This window comes from Sipha flava, unplaced genomic scaffold (assembly GCF_003268045.1).
Source record: "Sipha flava isolate LNK unplaced genomic scaffold, YSA_version1 369_pilon_pilon, whole genome shotgun sequence".
Lineage (NCBI taxonomy): Eukaryota > Metazoa > Arthropoda > Insecta > Hemiptera > Aphididae > Sipha > Sipha flava.
This window is the reverse complement of record NW_020273075.1, coordinates 192,359-208,897: the sequence shown is the minus strand read 5'-3', so window position 1 is coordinate 208,897 and position 16,539 is coordinate 192,359. Positions and strand designations below refer to the sequence as shown.

The window sequence follows — 16,539 nt, the reverse complement described above, 5'->3', positions numbered from 1 at the left end:
TCATAACCAGCTAACATAACAGTATAATATATATTCCCACATAATGCCGTACATAATGCTAATAATATTATGTTCCCAGAAACGCTGACGATTCGAGACTTCACGCCGACACTCGTCATCATCGTTTGCACGCGTGTTCGATTTCATATAAGATCGTGCAATTTACCGCGGAAATGATAAACGAATAATTACGGTACAATTGTAGTGTACAGTTTCGTTTATCAATTGAGCACGTTTTTCATTTCAAAAATACAAAACAAAAAGCGGATCGTATGATAGAACTTTGTTTAGGCTCTGCGCGAAATTCGATCGCGAAAATCGTTTACGCGACACTATAACGTAATAATACACTGGTGATACTAACCTGGTGAACGGTATATACATATAATTAATTAAGTAAACGTATGGTATGCACAGTGTCCTGCATCGACCATGGCCACAGCGCATTTATAAATACGTATATACTAGATATAGGTACGTATGTTGAATATTTTATTAATATTAAAGTATATACACATATATATATGATTTTAAAGGTAGCCGGTTTATAAATGCAGTACGAGAATAATTTATAGTGTGGTGCGGACTACCAGACCATATGTGGGAAATCAGGTTAAGTTTTACGTGTATGAATACTTACGAAGACGGATTTGCGCGACACCGCAACAGGTAATTTCATTATTGCCGTCTCTTTGGTTTTATTTCATTTCAACATGATAAATTAACTGTTGGCAGCGTGATATTATAATAAATGGTTGATGTAATCTGAGCAATAAGATGATAAGACACACGACTTGGAGAAAAAAAACAAAAACAGTCATCAATACGCACGAAAAAGGATTTGCGCAAGAAACGCCGGTAAAAGTAAATTAATTTTTGCCGACTACTTGGTTTTTTTTAATTATCATCATAAAAAATAACTGTACACAACATAATATTACAGTGAAGGTAGCTGATGTAATTTGAACGATAGGATTATCAAAAAAACACGACTTGGAGAAATAATACAGTCACTATTAGACAATAATTTGCCTGTCTTGCGTGTGACTTTAAATCCATCATTGTTAAAGATGAAAGAGGTAGAGAAGGTGATATACCAAAGAACACTGTGGTCTTTGTATGATAATTAAGTATGCGTCTTTGAAGCGATTATAGGTGTGAATTCAGTTTAAAACTTGTGAGCACTAAAATTATTCCCAACAAGGTGATACGCGAGGGGCAAAGCCCTCCAAACCCCCTATCTGACACAAGATGTTTCAGTTTTATCATTTAATTATAAATTTAGCAATTTTCTATATTAATTAAATAATACTAATTAATGATTCATTATTTTTTATCAATGAGCAAGCTAGACGGTGAACAAAAACAAAATTATATATTATTCAAACAATAAATACTTACTCGTATATGTAATACTATAATAAACTTGACTGTCATCGCAATATAACATGCGTTGAAAATAGGTAACATGACAGACCCAGATACCCAATACTACTATTACCAGGAATGGATTCAAGAAGGGTTAAGGGGCTTTAGCTCCCTCTCTTTGGATGTACTATACATTATGTAAGTATACGTATACGCATACACCTGGACGTCTATTTTATTCATCATATGAACGATTTCCTTGTGGAAAAAAAATGTATGTATTTCATCTAATCACTGTTTCCTTTACAGATATTTTTAGGAATATGGTTTAGTACTCTGGGATTCCTTATTACCAATTACTTTTTCACTTAAAAAACGTATTCAAAGATGATTTTTGAATTCTGCATATATTGTACTGAATATTAATGACCACCTAGGTCCACACGACTACTAGCCAGTCAAGCATAAGCTCAATGGTCTTACCTCTTTGTTAAATAGGAAAACGGAGAATAACTTGTTATTTTTGCGTTAATTAATTGATACACGTATAGATGCTTCCACTCTACTTGCTTCCAAATTAATTCTTAAGTTCTTTTTTGCACTAATAAGTCGTCAGCTCCTTTTACCGAATTCGCTCATAATACATATATTATCCATATATTACCTTTATGTACATTATTTTGATACTTATTAAAATCCAAGAATCGTGTAAAACAGTTCGACGGTCTATAATTATTAATTTAGAACATATTATTTCAAATACCTAGATAATACCTATTATATCATAATGGATAATATTTGATATTTTAGATAACAATTATTATTTTTCTCACTCAAAATGTTATTTTAAATCTATGGAATTAATGGTAAAAAAAAAAAATAGTTTAACCGAACTAAAAAATAAATTCAGTCGCTAAGTTTAATTTACCTTAATTAAAAAAAAAAAAAAAGATTCCTTAAGTAACTTAGTTAAAAGTAACTTAAATTTAACTTTTAAACTCGTTATTGTCCAGCCTTGATTATTTGTTAATCATGATTCTGTTTCATAGATTTCATTGCAGTGCAGGTAGGAATACACGACAGTTGTACGTGTGGCATGTGCTACAGGAAAAATAATGATTATTAATTATAATCGATCTACAAAAATAAATAATGGTAAGCAAAAATAGTATTGTTTAAACAGTTACAATTACAATATAAATTACGGTCAATGTTATTTCGCCTGGTTTGAAAAAAAAATCATGTCGATTTTGATATTGTATAATATGTGTATTATATTCTCACGTCACCGACGGTTTACATCCCTCCTACCCGTTTACAGACGTTTGGGTCGCATCACAATGGCTCTTGGTGTGTAGGGGATCCTGCTGCCGAACGTACGGGACGATAAGTACACAGCGTCCTGCGTGGTACATAATATCATACAACGGTTAAGCGTTTTCCATTGTGTGCTGCACCGTCGCATGTTCCCCTTGCGTTGCTCGTGCAGTTGCAGTTTCTGTCACTCACAAAGCCGATCTGCCAGTGGCGTTTTTGCAATATTTTTCAGGGGAGGGGGGGAAATCAGTATATTTTATTTTGAAATATAAACGTCAAAACGTTCACTATTTTGCTCAAATAGCAGAATCCACTATAAAGTATAATAAAAATAATCTATTTACATCGAATCCTTAAACCTCAAACCTTGAAATTTACGCGTACGGCACTCGCCCGACCATGATTTGAATTCTTTGGAAACATCGTCTTTTATAATGTACGGTTTCGTTCGAGTACATTACGTGCACGATATGTCTAATTATAACCAGCCGCAGCATCGGACCGATCACAACACGGCCGTCTGCCGCATTACATGTGTACAGACATATCGTATTACCCTGCATACGTGCGTAATTATACGGTCGCCAGTGCGCGTTTTTATTTTATCGTAATAACACATTTGCGTGCACCCGTACTGCGTACCATATTCCTGTTGTACTCGGGGTCGGACGTCTGATGTGTGCTAGGGTTAATGTATGTTTATATCATACAGTCGAGGACACGGGATTTCGTCGAAAGACGGGAAATCTATAGAATAATAATAACAATAATTTAAAATGTACGCGTTTGTTTCGCACATATACAATAATTGTATCTTTGCGCTGGTGAAAATTGCATCGCGTATCGACACAACTGCATAAACATACAGTCATAATGTGTGCGACGCGTCTTTTCGAGGTACACGGTTCTGGACGGACCGTTCTGATCAGTGGGGTAGCAGTACGGCATAGAGTACGGTGAACTGTGCCTATGCCAGGGGCGTGAATTGCAAAGGGGCAAAGAATTGTTCAAAATTCGTATTTTTATCCTACAATCAAATCGAAATTCTTCCATTACACTTTTTGAAATACGTAGATGCTGTTTATTTATACAGAATGTGAATTCAATGATGAAATTATGAAAATAGCACAAGGGCATTTAAATAAAAAATTTTACATGAAGGAATAAAGTCATAAAGCGAGAAAAGCAAATTTTCAAAGTTTAAAATTAACACTGTAATAATAACTTTTAAATATAAATTGTATCCTTAAACAAAAATATCAAATTTAAATTGGTTAAAAAGTGTTTTTTTTCTAAGCTTGCCAGGGGCGCTAGAAAGTCTTCCAACGCCACTGGTTCTGATGACTGACCGCTGAAAGTTATCGATCTTTTATACATACATTTCGAGTTTCGATGTTTTAACCGTACACACCCGTTTTTGTGTAAACGGTCTTTCGATAATTTATTATACATAAAATCGTATACGTAAACACTTATAATCCCTCCCTGACGTAGTGCACTTACACCGGAGTACCGTTGCTCGGTTTTCAACTAATGGGATGGCACCGCGACGAGCGATCGTGCGTGCGTGTATACTCGGATAACAATGACCGTAGTATGATCTATAATATTGTCACCGGGGTCGTGAAGATCGACAGATTGGTTCGGATCTCGGAACCGCCGCCATAGCTCGTTAAACGCGTTCGACCCGACGCGGTTGCAGGACCCCTTGATCGTATTTTTTTCTCCTCTCCTCTCGCAAAGCAGTTCCCACTGCACGTCTAACGTGTACACGTGCGCACCGCGAGACGGTCAACGCACCGCAGCGCGTTCGGCGCGGCACATCTAAATGTACACGCGCGTTGCATTGTACACATTTTATTTAAACGATACTATTATCGTGCAGGTTGTATACCAGTTTCGTGGACCGGTGTTTGTTTCAGACCTTCTATCTCGGGGAGGAGGAAGGTAACGTACGTTTTCGAGGGGGTATGTTGTGTGGTATGCCATTGGAGCAAATGACCGATAAATAAATATAATTTTTGTGGGACGAGGGGGAGTAATACCCCCCTCTCGTTCACACGTTGAAATAAACGCTGTCGTAGACGATGTCATGACCTTAATATTGTCCAGTGCTGTTGCAGTGGCGACTCGGTGGAGTATCTAGGACTTTTTCTTCTCCAGCGTATCATCTGCGCAGAACATTAGAATAAACAATGATTGCAGAATAAGTGTTGGGGAAAAAGAACAAAAAACTATACTTGAAACAATCGATCACGTTTGATTACGGAAACAGCGTTTACAATACTGATGTATTTTTTATAATTTAAGATCCTTTGGACCCTAACCTAAATTAACCTAATCCTACTTTGTGACGTATTCGTCTATCTTCTTTCATAATACTTATAATACTATATATAATCAAATCAGAAACACTCTCGTATGACGCGCGGTAGAACGTAAGAAAACACAAACCGCGAGTTTACGATCTACGTGTCACATTGCTAGGTACTTACCAAAAAAAAAAAAAAACGAAAACTGATAAAAAATAAACAGTGCTTTAACTGTATAACAATCGTATATTTACTAATAGTACTAACAACAATCATTAATTTTCGATGATTAATTTTATTGAAATATATACTTTAGGTAAACACTAGTTCAACACAAAATCAGTTGCAATGACCCTTTAATTACCATTAACAACTTAAGGAAATTATGTGAAAATAATATTAATAGAATATGGAAATATTGCATAAATTTACATCAGAAAAATAAAAAAAAATTCAGACTTATTTTTTTTTATTTTAGCAACAATGTTTTTCATGACTACAACTTTTAGAACGATGACGACGAGACTTGTGTTTATATTCCCTTTCTTCTTTATAGCTTGTTTCTGGACTTTCAACATCACTCTCTCTGTGTCTACTACGTTCCCTGTCGCTATCACGTTTTCGTTCACGTTCCCCACATCACGATCTCTTTCACGGTACCGATTACGACCTTCACGTTCTTGTTCATATGCTCGATCTTCTAGTTTTTTTTTAACACGGGAGGCATAATATTCTTCATCTCTTACCAAATTAAGTCTTAATTTGTTGTAAGAATCTCCATTTGCCATTCCAACTAATGATTCATTGCAATGCATTTTCCTTTGACATTCATAGTATGCTAACCATCTACTTTCATTAAACCCGTAACTACAATAATCAGTATTATCTGCACCAGGTTTTAACCAGGGTTTTCCTTCAATAGTAGTTTCAATAGAACACTCGTGAGAAGGAATACCATTTAAAGTTCCCATACTTTCAAAGTCTTCCGTCGTTGAACATAAAGTAATATTACCATCTACTACAAAAATATAAACATCTTCACTGTCAGACGATAATTTTTAATCTTCAAAAATATTTCATGAACATCCGAGTCTTCAGTTGTATTCGTTTCAACTGAATCTTTAAAAGCTCCAGCTAAAGTTTCAGCCATCGTATTCGTATTCGTATTCGTATCTGCCAGCGTATGGTAGTAATACGAGTTCCAAATAATTGGGGCAGTAATACTAAATATTATTTACTATAAATATTTTATAATAAACAAATGTTAATAATAACCGTTACCTAGGATTTTTATCATGATAATAAAAAATTAGTTCACCAAAGATAATACAATCATGAATTAAACAATATTTTTATGAGAACCATTGCCCTAGTCGGGGCGTCATTTTTTTTTTTTTTTTTTTTTTTGGGAGGGGAGAAACTATGGCAAATGCCCCACTCTAAGAAATTTTAAAAAGTCGGTGATTCTTTGTTCGATGATCAAATGCTAAAATCGGTAAATCATAAAATTTTATTTATTTTTTTAGTAGGTACTCAGAATTCAGATAATATTCTCTTTTAAATACACGTTCACGGTTTATTAAAAGTTGGGAAACACTGGCTCTTCCCCAGTTTATGACAGCCATAACCTTATAAACTTAATTTTTGGTATATTATTTCTATATTTGTGATCTTTATAAGTTATCGTGATATTGATATCATAAAAATTAAGCTCATATAGGTGCGTATTGGCCCACCGGGATACCGGGAAAATTCCGATAGATCCACTCAAAAATCTTAAGACCTGGGCCACTTACCAAATACATACCTGTAGTTTCAGTTAAATTCAGTAATTTTATTATTTTTAACAATTACAATACAATACTGATGGACAGTTGACTTCTTAATTTAGTATCCAATGGGAAATGAGTAAAACACGCAATTTTTCGAATAATTTAATTGATTTGCTTTTGGTAAATATTTCTATTACTATTATTTCGATTATTAAAATCATTCGATTATTCCATTTGATTATTTTCATCCCTAGTTGAAATATCACCAGCAGAATCAGTAAGTAATGTTGCTGAAGTTCGGCCGAAAAAAAGACCTGAATCAACTCAGGAATACAGTAAATTTAAATATATTGCAATTTCTTTAAGCATATTTTCAATTTTGTTTTTTCCAATAACCTGCTTGATGCATTAACTGTTTTTATAAGTAAAAAAAAAATCTATCTGACGTTACATTTGTGGATCATAAATCCATGTATTTCTTAAAAATATCATATAACTACCTCTTAGTATTAAATGATCGTGAACAATTTGTTTTTGAGTAGAGAAGTTTAATGTATAATATATATTTCACTAATGAATATTACATATATCGTAATAAATTAACGGAGAATGAATAGCCAATTTATACAAAACAATTTTATTTCACCTTCGTTTTTACTAAATATTGAATATCAGGAGCTTCATCAATGAATTTTTTATATTGGTTGAAGTCAAAACTTTGGAATTTTTACTTTTAATTTACTAGAGTTTCTCTTTAAAAAAACTTGTAATTTTAAATAAATACCAACGTTAAATATTATGTTTCATATTTTTCATGTTTTTAAGCATTGAATAAATAGACCATAGAGTTGACGGTTTAATTTCTGTATATAATGGTATCTATTAAAATTTGTAAGAAACACATTTGGTTTTATTTATTTTTCTCAATTTTAAAAGTTTTTCATAAGCCATTGTATATCTTTCTTTTGATTTTTCAGTCAATAGATTTAGTGAAACAGCATTTGTCGTTTTAACCATGTATGATGAAGTTAATGGTTTACTACAACTACCTACTGTACTCATTGTCATCTTCCGTATTTATACTTGATTGTGCACTTTGTAGTCAAACCATTACTGGTTCGATTGTCTGACGTACTCGCGTCGTTTGCAATAAAAAATAACACTTAACAAGGATAATTAATAAAGTTATAACAAATGCCGGGATAAACGGATCAAAAGCGTCACAGTAATATTAACAAAAAAAAGTAATAATAAAAATAAATATGATAAATCTAAAAATAACAGTAAAATCACATATGCTCCAAACGCGTTGTAATAATATAACAAGACAAATCGTATAATAATAAATATAATATTTTTAACAAATATAACGGAAGATACCTTGAGCAGTCTGGCGTTCGAGTGGTTATGCCCACGCGACCGTGTTCACACGTGCGACGAACGCCACAACCGGCAGAAGAATCGGTTAATCAGCGGCGTCGGTCTCGATTTTCAATAACTGGCTTCTCCGCGCACGACGATAACCGAAAGAAAATTTCGCGGACACGGGTCAGGTACCGTTCGGACAGTCGTCACACACACGAAGTTGGGCCCGGAGATGGCGACTCCACCGGGCTATGTCGCAACCACAAAAACACACGGCCGATGGCACGGGAAAAATGACTAGTCGGACGTTCACAGAGAAAAGTGTCGGCGGAAAAAAGTTCCAGAATAATGGCGTCCGCGGACCGGTGATAGACCGTATCACGATAATGCTCGATCGAAAATTCTCGAATATCACACGCCGACACCGTTATCGAGTGCTTCGGTTAACACGAAATGGGATAATTTGAACAGCGACGTAACACTTGTGCGAACGATCTGATTTTCTAATTCGAATTATTAAATAAATCGCGCAAAACCAATTTATCCGGAACGGTCCAACACATTTGTGTGGAACAGTGAAAACGAAATACGTTTAAATGTTTATGCGTCGTGCAAGGAGGTTGTGATATGTGTTAAGATTTAACCGAACGTATATGTTTTGTACGGACCGTGGTAAACATTTAAGTTTCTGGTTGTGCCGGGCCAGTGCTCTTGGAAATGTCCACTTTACTACACGGTGTTATAGGTATTTCCACTTTCCCCCCCACCGCAATTTTTGGGACTTCCACTTTACCGTTCGTCACTATGGGATTCCCATCTTACCGCCCGCTGGACGGATAAATGTGGCATTCCAACGCTTCGACCATGGTCGAAAACCAAACTTTCGGTACAGGTGTGACAAAAATGTTATACCTAGAGAGTCATGTTTGAATTTCAATTACCGTTTACCTTTGTGTTTATCATTTCAATTTCTTTATTGTATAGCACTTACGAGTGTAACGAGAACTTTGAATGGCTGACGAAATTGTCTTTTGGAATGAAAGTTATTCAACCGTGGACGATCCTATTAGTAAGGGAGCAGATTTTGGAATTTTTCAAGAATTTCGTGGAACATTGAATGCTCTGCAAACGTTTTCAACGCCTATAGTAATACACAAAAACAGTAAGGAAATTATATATAAATATTTTATAAATAAAAGCGAAAATAAGAATTTCTGTAACAGATTGGCTCTGGAACCATTTACTTGATCATCAAGCCGTTTTAATGAATTCATTATTTTGTAGAGTAGACTTTAAACATAAATTCAATTCAGTGTGCCTGATGTTATTCCGTTGATTTACCCCAAGGTGGCCTAATCATATAAAACAACGTTTCTTAAACTGTATTCCGCGGAACCATGGGGTTCCGCGAAGCTTAAGTAATTATTTTAAAAATTTTTAAGAAAATAACTTTAAATTTTCAACTAAAGATTAGTAATGGTGAAAAACTATTTGCATTATAGAAAAAAAAACTTTTTATATTAAATAACATTGTATAAGCCATATGGAATAGTCTAAATTTATATTTAGTCTAATTAAAGTAATTATTATTAAAGTATTATAATATATATGTATACAATTATTATTATTTTTATTTTTGATATATTTTTTGAATTAAATACCTTTAACACAATATTATTATATGATTATAATTTATTTACAAATAATCTTAAAAAAGCTAAATAAAAAAGTAGGGTTTCCACGATAAATATGGACATCAAAAATGGGTTCCACGGATAAAAAAGTTTAAGAAACGCTGCTGTATATTTTACATTATCTTATACGCAGCGCTGTAGAATAACGTATTTTTGGCGAGCGCAGTAATTCGGTCGTGAACTACAGGTATGTTATAGTTTTATCACGTGATCGATAGTGTTGCGGAACTATTTCTCGTGACATATCGAACCCGATAAATCGATCCCATGTGTCGTTTTTATTTTTCCACACACATAAATAATTCCTATAATTCGGTTTACCGAGAATGATTACAATCAGAGCCGTTCGTCATAAGGATTTTTAGGGCATGGGGCAAATTAATTCGGAGGGCCCTTAATCATCTCAGTACTATACGAGTACAATAAAAAAATATACACCAAGTTTACAAAATGTTGGTAAATATAGTTTTTTAAACCTCGACTACGTTTTAAGGGAGTTAAGGGGTTTTAGTTTTTAATGTAGGTCGGTTTCGACTAACCTCAAGGTCATTTTAATGCATTGTATGGATATACAATTATATTTTTAATAACTTCTAAATAATGTATATTATCAGTTTCCATACTTAATATATATTAAATGTATTCCTCAATAATTTTTAAACAGCCATAATAAATAAGAATTGAATGTTGGCACTTAGACGTTATCACATCAATACTCATTCATGAAGAATGATGCCATTCTTCACACTCCGGCAATTATTATTTCAATTATCACTATTTAGAGATTAGAATAACTGAAAATGTATAATGGCTCATGAATATAAATTTTAATTAATACAATTTATTAATATTTCATAAGGAAAAACAGTTCAGAAATAATATATTTATATCAATAATCTCTAATGGGTAACACCGAGTAGTTCTAATCGATCTGGACTTTAAAGGGACCCTCTTAAAATTTTCCAAGATCGGGGCCAGAGGTGAAATGGCCTTGTAGTCCTCCCCCTTGACAATCTAACCTGATTATAATAATAATATTACACTGTCTAATCTATCGAAAACGATGGCAAAAATCTTTTGCAATCGTGCAATCGCATGCACGATTGTGCCGCGTTGTGCACATATGTATGATTCGAACCGCCGGACGATCACTTCACAGACCTCGACGAACTCGTGTGCACTTAACATTGTAACGCGCGAGTGCGTGATAATGTCGTGTAAAATACGTAGGTAGTGTAAAGCGCATTACACACTAGGCCAGTGCTTCTCAACCTGTGGTACGACTAGTACACGGGACTAGTACTCATAGGTGGTACACGAAGAAAATCTCCTATCGTTTAAATAGAATTTTATTACTTTTGACCAGGATCGTACCCAGGAATTTTTTATGGGGGAGGGGTCCAAAATTATAATTTTATTTGTGCACTAATTATAATTATAGTTGAATTCAATGCCAACAAATTACTGTTAATATACCAGTTGCGGATACGAGGAGGGAGGGGGTGATGAGGCGATCGCCCCCCCCCCTGGGCCGTATTTTTACGTTATTTTTATATTATAAAATTGGGCTGAAAACGGATATTTTAATTTTTTTTTTTTTACTACTAATAATTACACATAAAACATTAGTTATGACTTATGATGGGTTTCCGTAAAACTATTTCCCATTTTCTTTTTTCCCATTCTCCGTTATGATTCTTCCTGCCCTGATTAATGATCATAAAAGTGAAGAAACGGCACTTCTCGAACGCGCGCTGCTAGTGTTATTATTAACTTATCGCCATCGTCATCTTATCACAATTTGAAATGGGTTGTGCTGATTATACCAATTATAATATTTTATTTTTATGTAGGTATTTTTATCAGTTTTCTATGTGATTATGCTAAATACGTATTAATTTATCGACAAACGACAAATACCTACAACACGTCATTACCGTTACTCGTTGCTTTTTAGTTTTTAGTTTATATTCTTACAATTAATACAGATTTGCCAAGGAGAAAAAAAGATGTATCAATATGATTTTATAGATATTATGTAATATTGTATTGATTGTATGATAAAATCATAATAAGTGATAACAGTATATGGTTTATAATTTTGTAAATTAATAAATAGTGAAAATAAATTACTTTTATTTATTTATTTATTGTTTATTTAGCTTATTAATTTCATATTTATTTAGTTTCATAGGTGAAATAATGCAAATAATTTTAGCCTCTAATAAACTACAGGTTATATAAAAATGGTCATTTAATTTTTGAAAATTCGCCCCCCCCCCTTGTGTGACCTCTGGATCCGCTACTCTAATATACTATAGTATGGTTTATACGTTATGGGTATACTATATAACCTATATACTTTGTATATTGAAGATAATGGGAAATTAAAATACACTATGTACTATTATTATACTATTTACTATTAAATCGTTGAGTTTGTGGAAATTTCAATGGGAAGGGTCCGGACCCGAAATCCACCCCTTGGGTACACCCTTGCTTTTGACTGATATTGAAGTCCACATAGTTTTGTGATGAGGAATGGAAACGAACGCAAAGTCACCCATGGCCTATCATTGTACAAAAGTCGATTTATTCGATTGCAAATCGCCTGGGCCAACACCAACAAACCGATCCAACGTGTAACAAATGCAATAGCTCACAATTGCCTCGTAATATTTACCAGTGTAATATTTAAATAATACAATTAAAATTTACATTTATTGTATCTATTTTTTCTACACTTAATATATTTTTATATACGTGTATATACCTATATAATATATTAATTTAAATACTATTAGATGTTTAATACTTACTCGTCTTCGAAATAATATTTTCCTAGTATATTTCAACAATAAAATGTGCAAGGTCAAACATGTTTAGGTTTTCCGAACTGTCCACCAATAATATAATGGAAATGATAAATATCGGCCGATATAATGAATAAAACACTTGGTGCGAACAGTTTCGGTCAAAACAATGTGTTTAATTTTAGCGGTTCGCCTAACGTGCGCCATCGAACGCTGTTTTCTCAAGTGAATTCCCCGATTATTAATTATGGCTGTTCAAATTCCAGAAGATAATCGTGGCGGTTTTTAATTGCGTTCGCGCACGGTTAAACCGAACCAGTGCGCACTTGATTCGTAAGATTTCAACACCAATGTTTACAAGCAGCACTTCAGATAAAAAATATAACGCGTCGTCTTGCGTTCGACGACGAATCGACAAACATCGGCGGGTACACAACGTCGATTGTTTCCGCCGATCCAAAATAACTTATATCGCCTCTTTTCAGGATCTCCGATCAAGGGCTTCCTTGACAGTGGCAGAACTAAGGGGTGGAAGACGGGGATTCATCCCCGGACGCAAAATGTTTAGAGGATGTAATTTTTGTAATTATTAACAACTAATTTGATATTTTTAACTTTGTTAAATACTGATATTAGGTTAAAACTCAACGAGTATGGTTGTATATTAATTATAAGAAAAAATTCTCGAGAAGAGTATTTGATTATTGGTCTATGATAGGGCGTGATTTTATCATTTTCCCCAGGCGTACAAATTCCTAGTTCCACCACTAGTCTTAAGTGAAGATCGTTCATATGGCGCAGGGGGTTTGATGCACTTGGACTTGGATTACTTTAATCCGTTAATTCACTAGTTGAGATTTTGGCAGTGAAGGGGGAGGTTGTACCTCCCTACTTTGCTAACAACACTGTCGTCCAGGAAACAACGTATCGTTGTCATGTGAAAACAGGGAGAGAACGTAATTGTTCACCCCCTGTTTCGCGACACTACGGACTGAAGACACGGTTCGAATTCCATTGGTAAGGAACGTGTTTTCTTGCGGATCACTCTCTCAACCGTAATACGGCGATAAACAGCACAAGCGTTTTAATCGCGTCTGCTCCGGCCGGTACCGCGTACGTCTCCGTCCGGGAACGCCTAATTATATTGTTATTATCAATACAATTGTGTGTACGTCATTATCACGTTGCCACCGCAATATCGTTTCGACGGTACGTACAATCGTGATAGTTGTGATATTGTTGAATTTATTGTTACGAAACCGTCGGAAAGGCTTATCACGAGAACGTGCATACGTAGAACAATCCGATCGTTCGGACGAGAGGAATGAAAAAACAATAAAATAAAGACACGTATTCATATGATTCGCTGTTATACTGACGTTTATATTCATATTAAATATACATAATTGGAACAAAATGTACACATACAATGAGATATAGTGTGTGTATAGTATTTCTCCGTAACAGTAAATCCACTCGTCTGATCGAACACAGTAATAATTTGTATAAATATTTAAATAAACGCGTATGCTTATATATTTAAATAATATATATTAAAAAAAAAAAAGAATCGTAATAATAATAGTAAAAGTTACAGAGTTCTTATATTTATTTACACACACATACGTCAAGGGTACAAAGTCTGTTTTATAATATAACAAAAAAAAGAAAAAAAAAAGTCAATAATATAATATAATATCGTACCGATTATTTCCGTATATAACTTACACGCGTGTACGTAATAAACTATGAAAATGTGTAACGCAACCTTCGAGGTGTACCAATCCGCGTGACTGTGTACTCATATATAAGCCATCGGATCCAATCGTTCGTTCCGAATATCGAGTTTTTCTTTTGCGCGCGTATCAATTATGTTTAAGTACGACCATGAAATATCATTTTGATACACAACATTTGCGGTTGAAAATTTCGATTATAAATTTCGGGATAACATGTCGTGTTCGCAAGGAATTACGTTGACAAATAATATTGATATAATTGACAAGATTGCAAAAACACCGCATACATACGGCGCTGGGCGTTTGAACGCACGTTAATCATCGTACTAACCCCACGTAGGGTCGTCACGTGAGCTATCCGCGTACATGTAATATATACATAAGAAAAAAAGAAAAAAAAACATAAATAAGAATAAATAAAAAAAAACCTTTTTAGGACTAGCGCGTCGCGGGGGACGAGGCGAGGGAGATGAGGCATCGGACGAGAATATAATGGGGTTGTGTGTTGCGGAGTGAGGAGGGGGTGGTTAGTTGGGCCCCGGGGGTAAAAGAGATAATTACAAAATCGATCGTACCCGGGAGGGGGGGGGGGGTGATCAAATCGAACGTACTACAGTAATATTATTATGTATACACTACGGTCTGCGGCAGTTGAGTTGCGGTGCTGTCGGATTCGGTTGATGAGCGGCGGGCGGGGGCTGACGGCCGACGTGGCGGGCGTCCGGTTTAGAGAGGCATTTTGCCGAGGGGCACCATGTCGTCGTCGATGGACTGCGAGCCCGGCTCCTTGCGCAGTCCCGTCGCGTAGCTGTGCAGCAGGTCGCGAAACACGGCTCCGTCCATGTTGCCGGCCAGGTAGTACATGAACAGCCAGTCGGAGAACGTGGTCTGGCGCGCGATCACGGCCAGGTCGACGGCGTCAATGCGGGCGCCGGGCGACGCCTCGCGCAGCAGCAGCCGGTTGAACGATTCGCGCGAGTGCATCGCGTACTGGACGGCGCGCCACAGGAGCGCGGCCACGCTGACCGGGATCAGCACCAGCACGAACCAGTACCACAACACCACGTAGATCTTCTCGTTGATGATGTTCAGCGCCATCACGCACAGCGCGTCGTGGGTCTGCAACGTGCCGGACGGCCCGTACTTGTGGAAGTCGCACTTGGTCATCTTGGGAAACACGCGGTCGAACGTGACGTCGTTGTCGGTGAGCGCGGTCAGCCCGTACGAGTAGAACTGGCCACCCAGGAATTCGTTCATCAGTCGCATCTGCAGCAGCACGTTGACCAGGTTGAGCGCCTCGCACCCGATCAGCACCAGCGCCCACTTGCGGTTCAACCGGAACCGCGCCACCGTGTCCAGGTGGTTCATGATGTCCCGGACCTTGGACCACCGGGTCGCCTCGGACGGGATTTTGAACGAGCCCGCGACCTTGTCCTGGTCGCCGTCCGGCTTCAGGTACAGACGCTGCAGCCCGTCGACCAGCAGCTTGATGGTGCCCGCCTCGTACGTGCGCCATACCAGGTGCGGCAGGTAGAACAGCAGCGCCTGGCCGAACAGCACGAACGGCACCCACTGGTAGTAGGCGTGGTGCACCTTCTTCGAGTCCCATTGCGGCGGGCCCACGCCCGGCTTCAGCGTGCTGTTCACGTCCGGCAGCGTGTACGTGGTGGTGAAGAAGCAGAACGTTTGCACCACTTTTTCCGACACGCCGCTGGACATGCACCGGATGTGCTCGCCGATGTATTGGCGGCTGCACACCAGCGTGGTGCACGCCAGCAGCAGCGCGAACGTCAACCGGTAGTGGATGCGGAACGCGGGGTTGTCGATGGACACCAGCCGGATCGTCAGCAGCCGCGAGTTCTTCACGACCGTGCTGAACACGCCGATCATGACGATGCAGTTGTGGTCACGTCACCGTGTTTGTGCGGTACGAAACGCACGCGACAAGAACGAAAAAAACGTGCGACGGGGAGAAAAAATCGAAAACGACGACGACAACGACGGGCGAAACACGTGTACGGACTGTCGCGCGCGTAATACTACGACTGGCGCGGGCGCGAACCGACGCCGCACCGGTTGCAACGGACGGCGACCCCCACCGCGCGCGCTCGTCCGCGGAACGATCGGTCGCGGCTGCGGTGGCTCGCGTCCCCGTCGGC

At 37.2% G+C, this 16,539-nt stretch overlaps 1 protein-coding gene and 1 long non-coding RNA gene across 2 annotated transcripts; one reads left to right on the top strand and one right to left on the bottom strand.

Annotated features, from left to right (window-relative positions):
- The first annotated feature begins 546 nt into the window (after positions 1–546).
- LOC112687843 lies at positions 547–1,082 on the top strand. Its single transcript, XR_003149017.1, has 3 exons — positions 547–669; positions 736–864; positions 944–1,082. It is a non-coding gene; the product is annotated as an uncharacterized LOC112687843 (long non-coding RNA).
- Positions 1,083–14,284: 13,202 nt separating this feature from the next.
- LOC112687859 (innexin inx7-like) lies at positions 14,285–16,445 on the bottom strand. The gene has a single exon (XM_025560820.1). The coding sequence runs from the start codon at positions 16,268–16,270 to the stop codon at positions 15,107–15,109; it is 1,164 nt and encodes a 387-aa protein (XP_025416605.1). The 5' UTR covers positions 16,271–16,445; the 3' UTR covers positions 14,285–15,106.
- Between the last annotated feature and the right edge of the window lie 94 nt (positions 16,446–16,539).

What these genes read in the sequence shown, in the direction of transcription:
- LOC112687859 (XM_025560820.1), bottom strand. Translation starts at nt 16,270, where the DNA reads ATGATCGGCGTGTTCAGCACGGTCGTGAAGAACTCGCGGCTGCTGACG.